This window comes from Acomys minous (genome assembly GCF_964271855.1).
Source record: "Acomys minous genome assembly, chromosome: 2".
Lineage (NCBI taxonomy): Eukaryota > Metazoa > Chordata > Mammalia > Rodentia > Muridae > Acomys > Acomys minous.
Genome location: NC_140484.1, coordinates 90,017,026 through 90,037,546, shown reverse-complemented (window position 1 = coordinate 90,037,546; position 20,521 = coordinate 90,017,026). Strand labels below are relative to the sequence as shown.

The 20,521-nt window shown below is 43.4% G+C and overlaps 1 protein-coding gene across 2 annotated transcripts in view; it reads right to left on the bottom strand.

The window, feature by feature from the left end:
* The window catches only part of NELL1 (neural EGFL like 1), an 843,592-nt gene that overhangs the window by 294,228 nt on the left and 528,843 nt on the right, over window positions 1–20,521 (bottom strand). For both annotated transcript variants that reach the window (XM_084773584.1, XM_084773585.1), the window contains exon 14: window positions 10,304–10,426. In XM_084773584.1, the coding sequence (XP_084629710.1) occupies window positions 10,304–10,426 (123 nt within the window). The remainder of the gene's footprint in view (window positions 1–10,303; window positions 10,427–20,521) is intronic.

The window sequence follows — 20,521 nt, the reverse complement described above, 5'->3', positions numbered from 1 at the left end:
TGGTTACCTTTTGGCATTCAATTTCCTGCAAAACCTAGGAGGAGGCCTTTCCTCCTACCAGAGCTCATCCTACCTCCTCCCCCCCTACCCCCCTAAGCCCCTACTCTGCCCCCCCCCCCCCGAGCCTGGCCCTCATGGCTGCACCTGCCCATTACTCAAAGCACATCTTCTTCTCAGCGATTTCGGCATCAACCCTAACTCTCCCCTGTTCAATCTGTGAGAAAGCAGAAGCTACTGTATATGAGTCTTGCAATCACATCTGGAGTTTGCAAAATTCTAGCTGTACTTCTTTCTAGTGCATACAGCGATGGGGAGATGATTGTGGTTTCAGCTCAGACAGAAATCTTCAGTGGTAAGAGATGACTGTTTTGTGGATAAAGGGAAGATGACTGCTTTGTGCTTGGGGTTGTGTAAAACATGAAAATGAGAGAGCAAAGAAAATATTTAGGTCTCTGCTCCTAAGCCATCTGGTGAGAGATGACACCGTTGCCCAGTTGGGGAAAGGCTTAGAGGAAGAAGCAAAGAATCTGCTCAGGTAGTACAATTTTGAGATAATGTACGGGCAAAAATTAATGCCATATCCTACATGTAATTTATATTATGCATTTAATACAACGTTCGGTATGAGAACTTGTCTCCAGGTGACCCCGCTCTTTCCTGCATTTCGGGGATGATCGCACACTGTCATAAATTGGGCCTGCTAGCACTCTGCAGAAACTGCACCGGAACAATTAGATACGGCTAACACCCCGTGATCCTCTGAGATAAAACAACTTCCCTGGAGATTCAGCCTCCTGGACCCAACCTTTCTGAGACTCACAACTTTCCCTTGAGATCCAGCCTCTACCCAACCTGACTAAAGGGCTACCTTCCTGAGACTCACGACTCCCACTTATGGTTTTTTCCTTACTTCCCTGGGACTCCAACCCCTAATTACAGTTTTTCCTTATAAACCCATCACCCTTGAAGCTCCGTTAGCACTCTCCTAACCTGCTGTGTCAGGAAGGATTATGATCCGAAGCTCTGAGCCTGTAATACAGGACCCTGTGTATATTGCATCGGTATCGAGTCCTGGTGGTCTTTTGGGGGGTCTCGGGATCTGGGTGATCTCAGCATAACAACACGATCCCCTTCTCTTACTTGTACTTTCTCACAGGCAACTGCTATCTGAAAATATTTCATGGAAAATTTCAACAGTAATCCATGAATATCAAATTGTGTGGCATTCTGGGTAGCAGCATGGTGAGGAGAGGGGCACATTCCTCTGTCTTGTCTTGGATGAACCACACTTTTGTCGAGTGTATCTACGCTGTATGTGCTGCCTGCCCATGAATACAGGAAAGCACTGTTATGTGATCAGATCTACATTTTCAGGTATTTGGAGCATATTCCGAATGGACAAAGGGGACCACTGTGCCTGTGAGACACTCAGGTCGGTGGCTCAAGTACATGACTCTGGGGACTTAGGGAAGAGTTTAGAAGTGGAGGTAGAAATTTGATGCTTATCACAAGATAAATGATACTTAAGCCTTTATATTTGAGCGTGGTTATGAACGTGGTTACTGAGGAAAAGAAGAGGAGAGGGGAATTGCTGAAAGACTAGACAGAAAGGTTTACCAGAGAAATCAGTCTTCCTTGAAACAGGACAGTAAGCTTTTTTTTTTTTTTTTTTTTTTTTTTTTGAGCCAGGGTGGTAGCTATCCACAACTCAAGTGTCAGGGTAAGCCTTCCCTGTCACAGACTCTCTTTATTAACTCTGTATACTTTGCAGGAAAGTATCCAGGTCCCTGCCTGAGGAGCTTCAGCAGCGAGGCCAGGCTTCAAGTTTTGCCCTTAAGTGCCTCTACATCTTTCTCTGGGTGTCTCCTCTTAAGCTCTTCAGCTCCCCTGGGTGCTACCTCCTGTGGTCCTTGAAAGGGGTACTCGAATCTTCAGGCTGTGCTTCTGGCCTCTCTACGACTCTAGACATCAATACCTCAGGACTCCAGAGCGGCTGAGGCTAAATCTCCATAGAACATGCCGGGTGTGGTGGCGCATGCCTTTAATCCCAGCACTTGGGAGGCAGAGGCAGGCGGATCGCTGTGAGTTCGAGGCCAGCCTGGTCTACAAAGTGAGTCCAGGACAGTCAAGGCTACACAGAGAAACCCTGTCTCGAAAAACAAACAAACAAATAAATAAATAAATAAATAAATAATCTCCATAGAACAGGCATCTTTGTGGCAACAATGTATCCACCTCTGTGGCAGCAATGTATATACTAGCCATTCCCCTTAGACATGGTCTGGCACTGCCAGCCAAAGACCAGGATCAAGAATCTGACTCTTTACTGTCAGTTCATAGTTTACTTACTGAAAGTTGTTTTGTTTAGCTTAGAGCTGAAGTCTGTGTAAACCTCCTGGGACATACGTTAATAGGCCCCTCCCCAACTCTAAACAGCTATATTGGCATTTCCAGCCTCTGTCACAATGACCAGCTCCAGCCCTTCTGTGGGACCCTTTCCAGATTATGCTAATTTTTGACAAAAAGTGTGAGCAAAACCTCACCAATCTCTGAGCTTCCCACAGAAACCCAATAATCCCTAAACCCGAAAAACCACCAATCCCTGAACGGGAAAACCCACCAGTCCTTAAACTCCCCCAAGCTTGGGACTTGAAATTCCACCAATTTTCACTCTGGAAATCTCTGCCCTAGCATGCTCCACCCCCTAAGAAATCCTATATAAAGACTGAGTCTGCATGGTTCTCTGCTGTCTTCTGGTAGCCATTCCTGAATTGGTCCTTCCAATAAATCCCTTCTAAGAGATTTGCTGTCTGGTGTGACTCAGTGAAAGAAGCCCAGAAGAGAAGAAGCAAAGAAGGAGCAGAGCTGAGGCTCCTGAGCTACTTGGCTCACCTGGGAATACCCCTCCCCTGGGAGCTGCAGTGTCTCTGCTGAGGAGGCCTTCTCTCAGAGATGTATGGCTCCTGGCTCCTATGTCTTAGGATACTCTTCACATGGGACACTGTCTCACCTCAGAGCTGTGTGCTTTCCAGGCTTCCGAGTTGTGGACTTCCTGGACATGGTCCCGTCTGAACAGGAAGGCCAACAGGGGGTTGTGTGAACAATTAAAAAAGTAGTTGGTGATTTCAAATGATGCAGGAAGTTGAGTTACAGTTGAGCCCAAACCTACCCATTCACTACCAGTGCCTAGACTAGTGCATAGCTCACAGTGCCTACAGTAGCTATTTATTGAATAATTTCAATGCTAGTTTCCATTTATGTAAACTGATTAGAGCAGAGCAAAGATTTCAAGGCAGAATCATCAGTGGAGATTCTAAAGGGGCTTAAATTGCAAGGATACACAGAAAATGTAACAAAGACTCATTCAGCTTAGTAGAATGAGGAACTATTTGGTAGTCAATAGAAAACAATGCTTTGCTTGGAATATGAAGCCCAGAGGTTTATTCAGCAAAGTGGATTGCCAAGGGTATGTCGCAAAGCTCTAGCATTAGGGAGATCTACTGGTTGGCCCTTGCTGCCTTGATATCACATCAGACCCAGCTTTGCCTGTGATGGTCTAGATTCAGGATTAACTCACCCATCGCACTACAAGAACAACGCGCTGAATTGTGTCACATGACCCAGCCCACAGCAACTGCTTGGTGAGTAAACATTGCTCGTGCACAGGGTCTCAGGGTGGTGAGAGGCTGAGTGTGAACTGGTAAGTGTGACTAAATGATAGTACATTGAAGAATGCATCAGAAGTGAGAGGGCACTGATCTATCATGACAGGAAGACCGAGAAAAAAAATGGCACTTGAGTTACACTGAGGAGGGTGAACAGAGTGCTAATGAGAAGAGGATGGGAGATGATAGTCCAGATTATGAGGAGATTCTCAGGGGAAAATAAAAGCACATGAAACCATCTTGCCTCATCAGGCATGGTCAGAGGGCCCTTCAACATGACTTGGGAATAGGAGGGAGAGACTATATACTGAGAGATGAGGCTCAGAATGTCCAGAAGGGGTTAAGTTTCACAGAACAAAGGATTTCGTTACAGATCAGGCTTCTGTTAATAAGAAATTTTTCTAGAAAGAAAAATGGAGATAGATTAATGGGTGGATAGAGATGGACAGACAGACAGACAGATTAAAGTTCTGAAAAAGCACTTCTCAGGCCTGTACATGCTTAAGCATGTTTTGGGTCTGCATGTTCATGACAAGTAATTTTCTGCCACTGTGTGTTCAAATTCATGTCCTGTGTTATGTATGTTCTCTGACTAGTTGAACTTAATTGAACTGGAATTTTCTTCACCCACATTTACATCATCTTTGTCTTTATGGTCAATTGTGATTTTTCTTTTGTTTTGTTTTGTTTCGTTTCATTTTGTTTTGGTTTGTTTGAGACAGGATTTCTCTGTGACAGCCTTGGCTATCCTGGACTCACTTTGTAGATCTGGCTGGCCTTGAACTCGCAGAGATCTGCCCATCTCTGGCTTCCTGAGGACTGGGATAATCGGCATATGCCATTGCACCCATCTATAGTCAAATTTCTTAACAGTCCTAAGTTTTTTGAGAGTCACATTCCTTGCAATAACCTAAGTTGGTCCAAGATCATCCATATGCAGCTAAGAAGCCTATTAAACACCAATGGAAGGGAATCCCCCTATATTAACCTCCATACATGGAAGACTTTAGACAGCCTTACTAGACATACAGGGACAAAGATGGAACAGAAGTTGAGGGAGTGGCCAACCAATGACTGATCCAGGCAGTGAGAGGGAGCCTACCCCTGGCACTGCTAATAATATTCTGTTATACCTACAGATAGAAGTCTAGTACAAATGTCACCTGAGAGGCTTCACTCAGCAACAGATGGAAACAGATGCAGAGACCCACAGCCAAACATTAGGCGGAGCTTGAGGAATGCTTCAGGGGAGGGGAAGGAAGCCAGAGGAGGTGAAGGACACCACAAGGAAACCTACAAAATCAACTAACCTGGGGCCATAGTGTCCACAGAGACTGAACCGCCAACCAGGGAGCATGCATGGGACTGACCAAGGGCCTCAGCATATATGGTGCAGTTGTGTTGGTTGGCCTCCATGTAGGTCCCCTATCAGGGGAAGCACGGGTTATGTATAACTCTGTTCCCTGCCTTTGGGACCCTTTCCTCCTACTGGGCTGTCTCATCTACCCCCAGTAGGAGAAGATGTGCCTAGTCTTGTCGCAACTTGACATGCCAAGGCTGCTTGATATCCATGGGAGGCCTCCCCATTCCTGGACTTTGGGGGGGCCCAGATTGCTATAATAATATTCCATGGGGGAGGGCGCTGGAGAGGTGGTCTAGCAGTTCAGAGCACTCGTTATTCTTGTTGAGGACCTGCATTCAGTTGTCAGCACCTACATCAGTGGCTATGTAACTACCCATAACCCCAGTTCCAAAATATGTGATGCTCCATCTAGCAACTGCAGATGCCTGCAAATACTGGGTGTTCATATAGACAAGCATGCACAAAACACATACAAAAATAAAAATAAAGAATTTAAAAGAGGATGCTCCATGTTTGCTTCATGAGTCCCTCTCGCTGACTTGAGTCGGATCCTTAGCTACCCGCCTAATCTGCTTGTTTTCAGTCAGAGCTTGGGTAAACATTTCCGAATCCTTCCTGAATTGTTAGGAAATTGCTACAAAGTAGAGATGTACATGCCGTCCTTATCTGCTTATCACATGGATGGGTTTTTACAAATGGGCTGGCCTCTAGCTGGGTCAAGCCCTCCTATCAGTCTTTTTCATCATCATTCTCAGCATTCTGTCTGGAAACCTAACAGCAGAATTTCCAAAGGAAGCCTTCCCGAGAGTGCTTCCTCGTCGCATTAGCCACGTCGCAGAACTCTGTCTAGAGCACTGTGAGCACCTCTGCCAAAGGCGTCACATATCCCTTGCTATTTGCTTCAAAAATCTCCAAATTTCATCTTCTCTGATTCACAGCCCGGCAGTTCATCAATTTTATTATTTCCAGTGATAGCTCGCTGTAACAACTTACTATTCCGCTCCCTCTCGCGCTCCCTCTCTCTTCCTCTCCCACTACCTGTGAGCTGCTGAAAGCATCTCTGCACCTGCAAGATGTCTGCTTTCCTAAGGATATGTGCTAACTCAAGGTGCTGGTGGCGTTGTGAGCGTGAGCTGTCATATTAATCTTTCTATGCCAGCCCTTCCCTGGCCTTCTGCTTCTAACCCCCTGGCATACAGTGTATGCAGACTCCTATCAAATAGATGTTTCTAGGAAGTAGCTCATCTAGGCGAGAACTCACTGCAAAGTGCTCGTAATACATCACCTCCGAGAACTACAAGATCTTTAGAAGCCTTAGAAGAAAGACTCACTTATGTGCCTAAAATTTATACGGTGAACCTACCTAGCGCTTTTTCTTTGAAGCCGACCCCATTAGTAGCTCAGGCTTCACACTGAGGTTGGTTTATGTATCTATTTCAGGAACCAATGGTTTCTCAGATGGGAATAAAGCTTGGGTGACCCCAGACAGACTGGCTTTCTTATAAAATCTTGCAGATGCCTAAGCGCATATTCCATTACAAAGGCATATTTGCCTAATGTTCCCTCGGGAGGAAACGTCCAAAGACTATAGTACATTCCCCTTTGGCTAAGCACTGTTGCAGAGGTATTAAGCTATAGTGTGCAGGAAGCAGAGGAGTAAACCAAAGAGTGTGATACGTGGTGGCATGGGCTGAGGTGGTGTGCAGAGCTCCTTGGATGCAGAAACAGGGTGATCACCAAGCCTAAGGCATCAGGATGGAAACCCAGGGCTTGAAAAGTAACTAAAGATGCCTGCATCTCCGCTTTTACAGAATCATCAAAGTGTCCCCTGGGATGCCTGAAAATAAACCCCAGGAAAAGGGAGATTAATTCACTCACTTTTATAGACAAATGAAGGCTATCAAAAGATAACACAAAGGTGTCAAAACCTACCAGCTGCTGAAATTCTGGGAAAGTTTTAGCAAGTGCCTCCCACTAGCCTTTAAGCATTCTTCAGAGAGACCGTCAGGATACAGAGGTGAGAGCAGTAGTCTGCACTTAGTCCCTCAGCTCTGATTCCCATGTCAATAATTACACATTTTGGAGGGAAAAAAAACTCCTGTCATTTCTCATATATCAGAACACCAGTGAGAGGGCAGGCACAAATCTTTTGCCACTTCTTAGTGACCATCACCAGGGGTGTGAAGTTCAGAGAAGGTGCTGACACACCATTTGACATTCTCTCCTGAGCATGGCCACCTAGCCTCTTGACTTACCCTCACAGTCTTCCCTGACTGCAGGTGAGTTAGAGAGAGGATGTGGCCACGTTGGACCTATGCCTCCCAGTTTCATCTTCCCCTCTGCACCAGGGATCTACGTGCCTACGGGATCACCCAGGCTAGGTTTTCCTGCTGCCCCAAGGAGTGAGAGGAAGCTTCCCATTGGCGGTTCAGCTTCTACAGGCTTGATTTCAGTTGGTACTGCGTGGTGGTGGTGCCTACCACTTCTAGTCTCCTCTCAGGCCACAACAGTTCTCAAAATCAATCAATGAGCAGTTTTCATACCATATCTGCTGCTAGTACGCTCTAAGAGAATGGCCACACCAAGATCCCTGATCAAACCTGAGACCAACAGAATCCCAGTCTGCAGAAAGAGATAAGACCAAAGATCCAAACCAAAAACAAAGCCACAAGGACATGTGCTGCTAGCACTGTATCCCTCAGAGCAGTTGTCCCCAATCCCAGGCTCCTTTCAGCCCTTAGGTTCTGTGACACTCCTGAGAATTATTTATTTATTTATTTATTTATTTATTTATTTATTTATTTATATTTTAGCTCACCCCATGCAGGACCAGGACTTACTTCACAAGTATGCATCACTGAGAAGGGCTCCACAATCAGGGTGTGGCATTCTGTATCCACCACTGCAAAGTTCCTAATGGCTTCACACACATAAATTTGTTCTAAGTAGGGATCAGTAAGACCCAGAATGGGTATTCCCCTGGGCACACTGATTCTTAGTAAAGACAAGAAGAATGAGCAAAGCCACATACACCCAACACGTCTGTGTACCCTCCCACTTACACACCAGCTCTTGGATAAGTCAAAAGGCTGGGTTGGATGTTCTAGAAATCTTTAGTTCAGGTACAGTTCCTCCAGATGCCTCCCTGCCTCTTCATCCTACCAAAATAGCTTAAAGGTTCCCCTAGCAGACACCAAAAGGGATGGGATTGAGCATACGTGTGCTAGTTCCAGAATAAGAATGATGGTGCCCTCCTGCGTGCTGGATGCCAAGAACCTGGTGCCTGATGCAGATACCCAGGGTACTGCTGCATCCATCATCACATTTTTGACGTGTCCTGTCTGCTGTGGATTTAGGATATGAAATCTTAGGAGTGTGGGATACTTGATTCAAGTACTCTGCCTCAAGCAAGGTCAGGATGTGGGAGCCATATCCAGATGAGGATGCCATACCACAGGAAAGACCCACAGCCAGCCTATGGGGCAGCAGTCACACAGAGATGCTCCCCAGGACCCCTGGAAACAACACTGAACAGTCAAGTCTCAGCACCAGTGAGAATAAAGATTTGGGTGCCTCTAAGGTGCAAGCTTTGCCTCTTTTTGCAAAGGAAGCCCAAATTTCCATTTGTCTCTGGGCTCTGCAAACCGTAGCCAGTGCTCATGTTCGTTTCCTGTTGCTCCCAAGCAAAGAAATCCTCAACCGTACCCAAGCCTAGCACAAGGCTCAATAGTTTCATAATTCTTACAAGTCTCTTTAGTATGAGCCAACGCTGCATTGTACTTTGTACCACTTGGGTTGGAAGCATTTGTTCAAATTGTTTTCCATTTTTAAATGATGAGTCCTCTGTTGTACCTCTGTTTTGTTTGTTTGTTTGTCTGTTTTGTTTGGTTTTTGTTTTGCATGTGTGTCTGTGTGTGTGCTGGTGTGTGTGTCCCGACATAAAGTTCATACTCACTGTGCATTTACAAAATAAATGCCAATATTATCAGCCACTGAGACAAGAATGCTTTCCAGGATCACCCAGATTGTATCCAGCTAATGACAGATAAGAAAGAAGGCTTAGTCTATCAGCTACATATTGACAACCGCTTGGTTAAAGCCTGATTCCCATTACAGCAGTCATGCGGGGCTGGCAAGGCAGATAAACACTCTCCCACTCAGAACCTTAACCCTCGGGTCAGGCTATGTTAATCTCATTTGGAACTGTCTGCAAGCATCCCTTCCATTTAACCCTACACTCCAAGATGCTCGGCAGCATGTATCGCTTTGCTTAAAGTGCTTTAAGCACCAAATGTGTGAGCAAAATTTTATTATAAAAGTTACACATTATGATTATAACCATCTTTCCTTTCTGCTTTCTTTTTAGTTTCTAGTTAGGGGATGAGATACAGGAAGAAGAGAGAAAGAGGCAAGTCGTCCCTCTTTCCTCTTTCACTGATTGGGCTGCTTATCACATAGTTAATGAACAGCTATAGTATACCAGGCACATCCTTGTCTTAGACATTAAGCTGTGAGGATAGGACCACGTGCTTGCTACCCAGGGCTCCCACCCTCCTGGCAAGGCAAGTAACACAGAGGCAAACACAACTGTGTAATATACAGTGTCCACTCAGGCTGTTTATGAAAAACAGGTGAACATGGGCTTGGGAACACTAGGCGTGCCTCTGTGACCTGTGGACATCAGAGACATAAAGGTAGTGACTGCCCACGAAGATTGGACAACAGCCATGTCCAAGGACTGGCAGGAACCAGTGGGCTTCTGTAGGTAAAGTGTGTGTGCATAGTGAGTGGCCTGTTGGGAGAAAGCAGGAGTGAGGCCCCACGTTCACATCAGACTGGATATGAAGGTGTGAAGATGACCGTAATGTACACACCACCAGTTGAACTGTAACCAGCATTTCTAAATGAAAAGCTTCTCAATCAAATGGATGCCCTGAATGTGAGCAGGGCTGGTCCCCACTTGCCCTCTGAGTACAGCTCGCAGGGACCCAAATTCACACCAGAATTGGATCTTCCATCACTGGTTTTAATGTGCTCTAAGAGGCACAGCCTGGGGGTGCTCCATCCAGATGTGGAACTGCACCGAGACCCACAGGTACAGCCGCAGAGCTGCTGAGCCTTTTCTTCCATGCAGAGTGCCCTGGGCCAGCAGATAGACAGGGAGCAGGAACCAGCTGTGCTCAGTTACCACGGTGACAGCAGGAATTTCCCTCAGAAACATCACAAGGCCAGGTGGGCTAGCAGGTGGAGGTGCCCCGCAAGACAGCAAACCTACCTCGGCAGATGGTGCCGTTTCCCACATAGCCCGGCTGGCAGGTGCAGCTGTGTCCCTGGACTGTGTTGGTGCAGATGGCATTCTTGTCACAGTTGTGCTGTCCACTGCCACAATCATCGTGCTCTGCAGGTTGGAAGAGAAGGAGTGGAGATGTTGTTACACGAGGAGGAAACAGCTCCAAGGGAGAAGTGTTCTAGAACTCACCAGCAAGAATGACAGAGATGAGCCAGGTGTGGCGAATCATGCATCTGACCCCAGCACTTGGGAAAGGGACCGAGGCAAGAAGATGTCAAGTTGGAAGCAAGCCTGGGATACACCACAACTTCCTCTTTGCATCTACTGGTTTTGCCCTAGAGAAGCCATGGAATCGATTCTAGGTTGATACTTAAGACTTGGAGGATGGTTCTCAATCACAGTGCCGATGAAATCTGTCTGAACAACTTTCCTTTGGGACCAACTCTCACGTATGTCACATGATTTTAAACATGGACACGCAACACCAGGCTCCAATAGCACCCTTTGACCCAGAGTGTGGCAACCAAAGAGCTCGTCACAGATTACTAAGCACACGCAATGGTGGTGCAGCATGGAAAAAACAGTCTCAGAGTGCAGTGTGTGGCAACTGTGTGACGACGCAAATTGACTGACAACACTAGTGGTTTCTTACCTGAAATGGGATAATAATAACCAATGTTTACAGTCACACAAAAATTCCAAGTGCATCAAGGACAGAAGATGCCAGGCTCAGGAAAGCCATTGTGTACAATAGCCATTGTCTCTTCCCCACCCCCACCTTTCCTTCCCTTATCCCTTCCTTCCTTCCCCTGGCCTTTTGAGACACAGTCTTGTCTACACAGAGACAGTAATCCTAAAGAGAAAGGCCCAGCTAACACTGCTTGCCAAAGAGCATTTACCAGCATGCACTTCCAGGGGCTGGCACAGGGCCTACTGTGAGCTGGAGAGGGGATAGCATTCAGGACTCTGATGAAGCCTTTCACTGGGCTAATTCTCCAAATGACTCCTTATTAGAGGCCTCAGAACTAACCTGTGGACCGTGTATCAGTGAGTTATATGGATACCAAAGCACCCAGCCAGGAGACTGAGTACACTATAGAGTACAATGGAACAGCCCGAGTTTGAGACCAGCTCTCATGCGGTGCTACCCTCCCTTCACATAGCACAGAGATATAGTCGTGAAAATGACTGCTCTATAAATGAACAATATGAAAAAAAAAGCACATCCTTTACTTCTCTCACAATCTGCTACTATCTGCAACTTCTTAAACATTGCAGGAAGAAAAAAAAAATCAAGAGAAGCTACTGAAATCACAAAAGGTTATAATCGAGAGCTCCAGCTAGAAAGTCCAAAGAATAGCACTAATCGGAATGAAAATAAAAATTCAATATGGTTTGTTAAATGAAGTGTTAAATTGATGTAGTGATCAATTGAAATGTTTTTCTTTGTTAGTTTTTATTTTAAATCTCCTAACAAGACCTTCACCACGAGAAAGGTTAAATCTCACAAAAAACTAGAATGTACATAGAGATGTACCTGGTTCATTGGGTACCTCATATTTTCCAAAGAGATTGTTTATTGAGGCCTAAAGACCAATCAGAAATGTCAGAGAGAAACATTTATAGGTTAGCAAGCAGCAAGAAGAGAGGGCAAGGATATAAGGACAGACTTCTAGCCTGAGCCAAAGCCATCTCTAGCATGCTTCAGAATAGGATACGCCCATAGATGTCCAACGCTAATTATACACTACCAAACACCTAGGATATGTAGGCACAACACCAGATGACACTACAAGCACAAAGGTGAGGATCCAGGCTCTAGAATTTATAATCTCCTATGTAAATTCATTTCATAAGTAATTATTGGGACCTAACTGGTAATAATAAGATCAGTAGACATAACTTCTGCTCATATGACTGCTTTGTGATGATCAGATACCAATGTATGACTAAAAGGAACGTAGACAAGAAGTGACAGTTTTAAGTAGGTGACTGTATTTCATCCAACTATTAGGACATATCTAAAGCAAATGATGCTCTGGTAATAATGGTGTCATGAAAACGGGCATACTCCTGAATGATGTGGACAAGCCAGCATCTGTGGTCATGCTAAGAGGAACACACATAACCTGAAATGGGAATTGATGACAGAAGTCATTGCATCTACAGGAGAGAAGACGCTTCATGCAGAAACATATAAACTTGTCTTTTAAGAGCGGAGGTGGCCTTCTCAGCCAGAGTTTCCTACAAGAAATACTCAAAACAAAAGAAGAGTGCATCTGTGAGGTGGAGTCAAGAAATATTCCAAAGTCAGGTCCATGCTTGACTACCTTATTCGTGTCACTCATCATCTTAAAGGACAATTCTCTTACGTAATAAGCTAGTGGCATTGCTTTTCTGGCACTACAACTTCATTCCTGTCCTATCTAGGCTTACCATATTGCTTTCCTGACTCAAAATTCTCCATCCTCCACATGGTGAGAATAAAAATACTCCAACCCTCCATGTGGTTAGAATAAATATAGCCGTGCCAAGCTTTAAATACCACCTCAAACCCACATTTTAAGAAATCCTTTCCAAATCTGCTTTCTTAGACCATGTGAATTTCACTTATCTTAATGTGTAGTTTATCATCTTACCCTACTGTGGAAACCACCGTGCAATACTGCATTGTGATGTTTTATCTATCCACATGTTAGTTAATGGCATTGAACCAAGAGAATGCTCAACACTGGGCTACATTTTACAGGTAATCTACCATTTAGTTCACCCAACAACCATGAGAAGTCTTCTCATTTTGTAAGGAAGGAAGTGATTTTTAAAGACAACATCAAACAGTTTGCCAAGCACCAAAATATGGGCGAGTGAGGGTCTGAGATTTGATGCTCAGACCTTCATACTAGCTGAGCCTTTCCAGCACCGAGCGGTGATTGGAAGCCACCTGGTCGTGGTCAGAGCAAAGCCATGATGAGTGGGAGTGGCCTCAACTTGCCAGAGATGAGAAGAGTGTCTTCTATACTGTTCCTGGATTCCCGGGGGGTCTCCTCATACTCCCTGATGGCCTGGTTCCATCCAGAGAGAGAAGTGAAGCTCCCATGTTTCACTATTTATAGTCTTGCCCAGGTCTACAAAATGACTGGACCTTTAAAACTGCATCTGATGGAGAGGAGTAAGCAAGATGTGATTTCCTTCTAAAAAATATCCAGTTGCTTTTCCAGATGCTGGGAACAAAGGTGCCAAGGGTACACGCTATGTATGGACTCATGAGAGATGACAAGCTATATAAGGTGGAGAAAACAGAATCCAGAACCAGGCACCCAGCAGGCTGAAGATCCTGGGCTTGACAGCTTCTAGCTCTCTGCCCTACAGGAAGTTACTCAGTCTCTATGTGTCTTATTTGCCAATAGTAAAATGTGAATGAACAGGACCTATATCCTGAGATCCTGATGAACGTTAAGTCAGTTAATGAAAGTGAAGCACAGCATATTGCTGCTAGTAAGTGCTCCAACAGCAAGGTACTTTTCTATGACTGTTACCGTCCACTGCTATTTCTACTGTTCCTCATTATGCTTCGACTGCTTTTGCACTCATCTATTAGATAGTAATTAAAATTAATAAAATGGTCTCTTTCCCTCAGTATCACAGGCTGGACTCAAGCAAGTGATCGCTGCCAGGGAGTCATTACTTGGGCTTTGATGACTCCTTTGATCTCAATGCTTTACAATACCACATCCCCCAGCTGCGTGCAGTTCTCATCCTGAGAGCTCCCAAGACAACCCTCATCCAATCCCCAGCACTGCACTGCCCACACAGCACTGCATGTCTCACTTAAGCCTCTGCTGATTCATTCTTTACCTGGCAGGGATAGAAATCTTTTGGGAAATAAAATCTGATTATCCTACCCTCCCTGGTTAAAAACAAACAAACGAAAGCTGACCACCTCCTCACTGCTCTTAAGGAAACCATGTTTAAAGACCATCAGGCACAGCATGGTATTGTTTCTGCTCTGCTCCAACCAAAACGGCGCTGTCTTTCTTTTTTCTTTTTTCTTTTTCCAATATGGCTAAGATGCTTTATTTATTTGTATTAGTATATAGATTATACAGATTATTTATCTTCTAAATGGCATTTACATTATTAGTAAAATTCATACTTTATAATTTAAAGACTTATTATTTTATTATAATTTTAAAAAGACAAAATTAGAGTTATCAATGTTTTGATACATGTATGTACTGAACAATGGTCAAATCAGTAATAAACATACATTATCCAATATTTGTCATGTCTGTGGTAAATGTAATCAAACCTCTTTTTCGTTTCCTTTTTTAAAAAATTTTATTTTATTACACATGTATAAGACAAACTATACATAGAGCAGGGAGAACCATGTGACAATCATGAGAATAATGAGTTCTATACATGTTACATTCATAGTGACTTGGCCATCTGCACTCGTCTCGTTTGAACCAAGTGTTTTTCCTGTCTTGTTGGGTCTAGATTTCCGAATGAGATTCAATATCTATCTTATCTCAACTCTAATAGCTTAACTTCTTTATCTTGATCTAAAACGATCTTGTCTGCTAACCAAGCTTGGTTGTAAAACTATACTATCTTGTCTTCAATCTGTCTTCTCTTTCAAAAGGTCCTTCCTTCCTTTCTTCCTTCCTTCCTTCCTTCCTCTTGTCCGAATGCTCCTTCCTCTTCCTCCTACATCATAGTAGTTTCTTGTCCTAGAGATCTCAATTAAACTGTCACCCTAATGCAGGAAGAAAACTAGATTTCCTGGGCTGGAGCCATTTGCCCTGTAACATTTTCATACCACAGTCAGAACTTCTTCATGTGTTAATCACACCTAGAGTTCTACATTCATTACTATATGATGGATGCCTTCCCTCTCTCCAGAGCACAGATCTCGTGAGGAGAGGAACTATAGCCTTCTTTTCTCATTATCCCCAGCCACTGTCAGAGCTTCTGAAATCTAAGTGTTAATACAAATACTCATTTGTAAAAACAGGGAAGGGAGGAAGGAGGGGAGGAAGAGGGAGGAAGGCAAAAGAGGCAGAGTGCGCAAGGAGAATTAAGACAAGAAAGTGTTATTGAGCTGGCGGGGTAGATTGAGAGGAGAAAGGCTAAACACTGAAGTAAGCTGACAAGAGCATGGCGTTGGATTTGTGTCGCAGTGATTGTGGAGACAGGCTACGAGGGAAGAGGGTTCAGATGCTAGGGAAGACACAATCCACAAGTCGAAATAAAACATTTTCCAGCCAGGTGTCTGCTAGAAGGTTTGAATCTAGATTATGTAAAGAACTTTTACAGTGCAATACTAAAATGTTAGTGGCGTTGTAAAGGGGTACAAAATGGTCAGTGGAGCTTTCCTCAAAGAAGATATATGGATGACACGTAAATACACAAAGAAACGTGTGTGTGTGTGTGTGTGTGTGTGTGTATGTGTTAAGAAATTTTAAGAATAAGCTGAAATATTACCTCAAATCCACTAGAATAATCATGATTGTAAAAACAGAAAATAATAAATTGACAAATTATGTAAAGAAAGTGAATCACTTGTACGTTGCTAGTAGGTGTATAGAATATTTTGGCCACTTTGGAAATTCATTTGGCAATTTCTCAAACTATGAAGAAAAGGTTTATCGTAAGAAAACCTATGTCTATATGAAGAATTTTATCCCAATGTTCCTAACAGCTGAAAGATAACATCATGGTCAGCTGATGAGTAGATAAAGGCAATGTGACATCATCACACAGTGGACTATTACCTGGTAATGATACAGGACAAATAGATAACGCAACATAAATCACAAACGCAAACATCCTTATGGGAAATAAAAAGAGCCATTCCTAAAGGAACATATGTCAGGAGTTTTAGCTTTATATAAATATCCAGATTGGTAGGTAAATTTATAAATACAAAAAGTGGATTCCTGGTTACTGGTGACAAATTTTAAGTGGATGAGGATGAAAATTAATGAGTGTCAGGTTTTCTCTTTGAGGTAACAGACACTTAAAATTAGTCCATGGAAAAGGTTTTGTGACTCTGGCAAGATGACTCAACAGGTAAGAGTGTTTGTCATCATGCCTGATGTCTTGATTTTGACCCCTGAGATTTATATGTTGAAAGGAGAAGATGAATTCCTGTCATTCATGGTCTAAACTCCACACATGCTACAGCACACATACTCCTCCCACAATGCATAAATAAAATATAATAATTCTTAAAGGAATGAATGGCATTCTCTGTAAGCTAAATATCATTAAATGTACTTAAAAGATCACAAAAGATATTCTCTCTATGCATTCACAGGAATTAAAAAAAAATCTCACTGGGGTTTAGATTGAAAAGAAATGGACTTCAGAGAACAGACATTCTTTATGTTGATATATTCTGTTTTTTCTCTGGTTGAAAACACTGTTTATTTCATAGTAACATACCAAGTATATAATTTATAAAATAAACACTTCAATTAAAAGACATCTAGGTTCCTAAGTACAAATTCTATAACTATGATTTGAGCTTAAGGAGGTAGGTTATTTATAACACAACAGAGTTTTTTGTTGTTCTTCTTTCTCTCTGGGTTTTTTTTTCTTCAAGTAGCATTTTTCTATGTCAAAGTAAAAGCAGCTTTAGGTTCACTATGTGCCAGGATAGAAGACTAAATCATGTTCATTACTGTGTGTCTTTTACCCAGCAGGGTCCCACCACAGTTCTAGGAATCATACACAAAAGCTTTGGGGACAAGCTATCCATGCCTCTGAGGGGGCATTAGCCCAGCCACCGAGAGGCTAATGCCCCGCTGACTCCCTGCTGAAATCAGAAGCTGATATCTAAGCCAATTCTCTGTGGGGCGGCAGCCTTCAGGCTTGGGGAACAAGCCAGCAAAGTACCTTCAGGTCTGGATCTTCCCTCTCCTGAGACAAACTGCTTTATCTTAAACCACTTGCAGCTCCACAAATATCCATCCCGGCTCCCCCTAGGAGAGGCTGCTTCCTAGAAGTGGTTTAACTGTGCCCTAGCAGGGCTGGTCTCCCAAACTTTGTCCTTAAAGCTCTGAGTGGCATGACAGGCAGAATGGTTAGGGCATTAAGAGGCAATAGGGATAGTGGAAGGAACGGGTAATAAGACTCACCCTCAGCACTGAAGCCCTATTCAGATCTAGCCAAAGGACAGGACACTCCACAGTTGTGTGGAGAGTGGGGACTGACTCTGACATGAACTCTGGTGCCCCATACTTGACCACTTCCCCCTTGGTGGGGAGGCCTGGTGGCACTCAGAGCAAGGATAAGCAGGCTACCAGGATGAGACTTGATAGGCTGTGACCATATGGTGGGGGAGGTGGTCCCCTTCTGTCATAGGCCTAGGGGAGGGGAATGGGGTTAAAAAGGGAGAGGAACGGGAGAATACAAGTGAAGGGATAACAACTGAGATGTAATCTGAATAAGTCAATTAAATAAAAACAAACAAATAAATAAAAAGACTCACCCTCTTCCTTTCCAATTCCTCTCAAGTGAGAGGAAGCAAAATGGAAAGTACAAATCTTAATCTTGTGCTTTTGACTTGGGTAGATGTTATTATGTGATAAATATGGTAAATTGTAAGCACTTTATAACTGTACTTACATACGACACTTGTGCACATAGAGAGAACGCCTTTAACCCACTATGCTAAGCCATTAACAGTGATTTGTTGTTCAGCTGGACCAAAGATAAATGGGAGACACTTGTACTATGTCTTACTCACTTCAGGTTTTTGAATTTTTTATAACTAACATGTATATTTTATCACTAAATGAAAGAGTTTGGGGTGCTTGGAGGTGGAACTAAGCAGAAAGAAAATGAATTCAGACGCATCCAAGAGTCCCCGTGAAGAGGCAAAGCTTTGGACACTGGCAAAGGTGGATGAAGATGTCCAGTTGCCACTCACAGGCGCGCTTTAACAAACATGCTTCCATTTGCATGTAAACTGCAGTCCGTACTAGACAAAGACTTAGTCTTCATTTCTTCATTTCCAGACAGATTATCCCACAAAGCAGATGTGTGAGAGACATTTATGTAATGACTACTCATAGAAATAAAGTCTATAATGTATGTAGCATTGTTAATGGAACAAAGTAGATGCTTTAAAATGATAGTGGCCATTAACACTGCCACCATCATTAGTGTCACCATTGTCATCCTCATTACCACTAACATCATCATCACCATTACAATCACTCTGTTACCACAAGCATCCTTACTACACCAACATCAGTATCATCACAACCCAAACCCTTATTACCACTAGCATCCTCACTACCATCACCACCACCAACATCACCACCACCTCCACCACTATCAGCAGCACCAAGACCTGAAGAATTAAAGTTATTTTTTTCTCATAAAGCCATCCTCAGTAATTCAAGATATTTACAAATTACTTGTGTTTCCTCTATGTCTATAAATTTCTAGACCTCCTGAAATTCTGGAAAGCCAAGACACTTTCCAAATCAAATCTATCTTTGTATGAAAAAGCACTCATTTTGTGGTCTTAGAAAGCAGGCTTAATATCTGAGTCCTTTTGTTGTTGTCATCCCAAAATGAGAGCAATAAGATCAATTCAGGGGGATATCAGGACAATTAGCAGAGAGGACATGCAAAAAGGAAACATTTTCCAGACACAATAGGGCGGATGCACATAGGAACTCACAGAGTTCGTAACAGCATGTGCAAAACCCACAGAAGCACAAGCCAGACAAAAGCCTAGCCCAGGAAAGGCAGAGGAGTGGACACAAAGACCCACTCCTAGCCAAGAATCTATTTGCAATTCATAGCTCCTGGGAGAGGGAAAATCAGTTTTCTCTAATGGAGTGTCACTTGGTCTACCAACCACACTTGGTGGCAAACCTCTTGTTCAGGGATACTTCGCCAACACAAAACAACATCTATGTTTTTGTTTTGTTTTTGTCTTGGCATAGATTTTTGACTAAGGAAAAAAATAACACGAAGCTGGGTGAGTTGGGAGGGGGTAGAGTATCTGGGCGGGGGGAGGAGGTTGGGAAAGAGGAAGGAATATGGTCAAAATATATTGTTTTAAAATGAAATAAATAAAAACATAAAAAGTGCTAAGCAGCTTCCTAGCCAAGTGATGGAGATTCAGGAACCATTAGTCACTGTGCCACAGGGATAATTTCGAAATGCACCGTTAAACTATGAAATTAAGGAATAAATGATATCTATGCCTGTGCTACGAGGTTTCACTAAAAACACCAAGTCCAACAGGGATATTCACGGCTAACATAAAAGAAAGACACAAAGCTGTTTGTTTGACTTTGGTTCCTTTTAATGGTCACATGCCATGAGCATCCCCAAAGTGACCCTTTCCTTCATCACTTTTATCTGTCTGCTGTGAAGAAAGCAGCTTCTGGTTTTTCCCTTTGGTTCCACTGCTACCTAGGAAAACTGTAAAGGAACTCTAAAAATAAAACATGGCAAGGAAAGTAATGCTGGGTTAATGGTTTTTTTTTTCCTTTATCACAAACGTTTGCTTCTACTTCAGGGATTCTGCCTGAATGGATTGTTCTTTCTCTTCCTGCAAAATAAAAGTGATGCCACAGAAACTACTGCCTTCCTCCTTCATGGATGATCATGAGGCTACCGAGACACTGGGAACCCAGATAACTAGGAAAGACAAAAGGCCTCTAATGGAGCCTCTGGAAATTTTGATTATTTCTTTAATTTGGGGTTTCCAATCCTCCAAAATCATTAGAGAGGGAAAAAAAACTATTGGGAAACCATTGAAAGTCAGGGAATGTGTACAGTATGTTTAGTCGGCTCAGGAAGCTAATAGAATCAGACTTCTGTGTAATTCCTACCCCCAAAATGTCCTGAGAGAGTAGCGAGACGTGAGGCTCAATGGCCTTCAGTGCTTGCTGGAGAGACCACAAAACAAAGGGGACATACTCTTCGGTATGAGTGTCCATAGTGTTTGAAGGGGAAGAGAAAGAAAGTGGTGTTACAGACAGAAATACTGAGCCTCACCCCCAGCCCCAGTGTGCAGCATCTAAGAGCTACAAGGAAAGCCCTCGCTCCCAGGTCTGTTTCCTTCTATGTAAGCCAAATCACATGAAAACAGAATTACAGACCAGCACCCTCTCAGCATATCACTCCTACCATGTTTAACACATCACTTCATTTGTGCAGATTTCATCT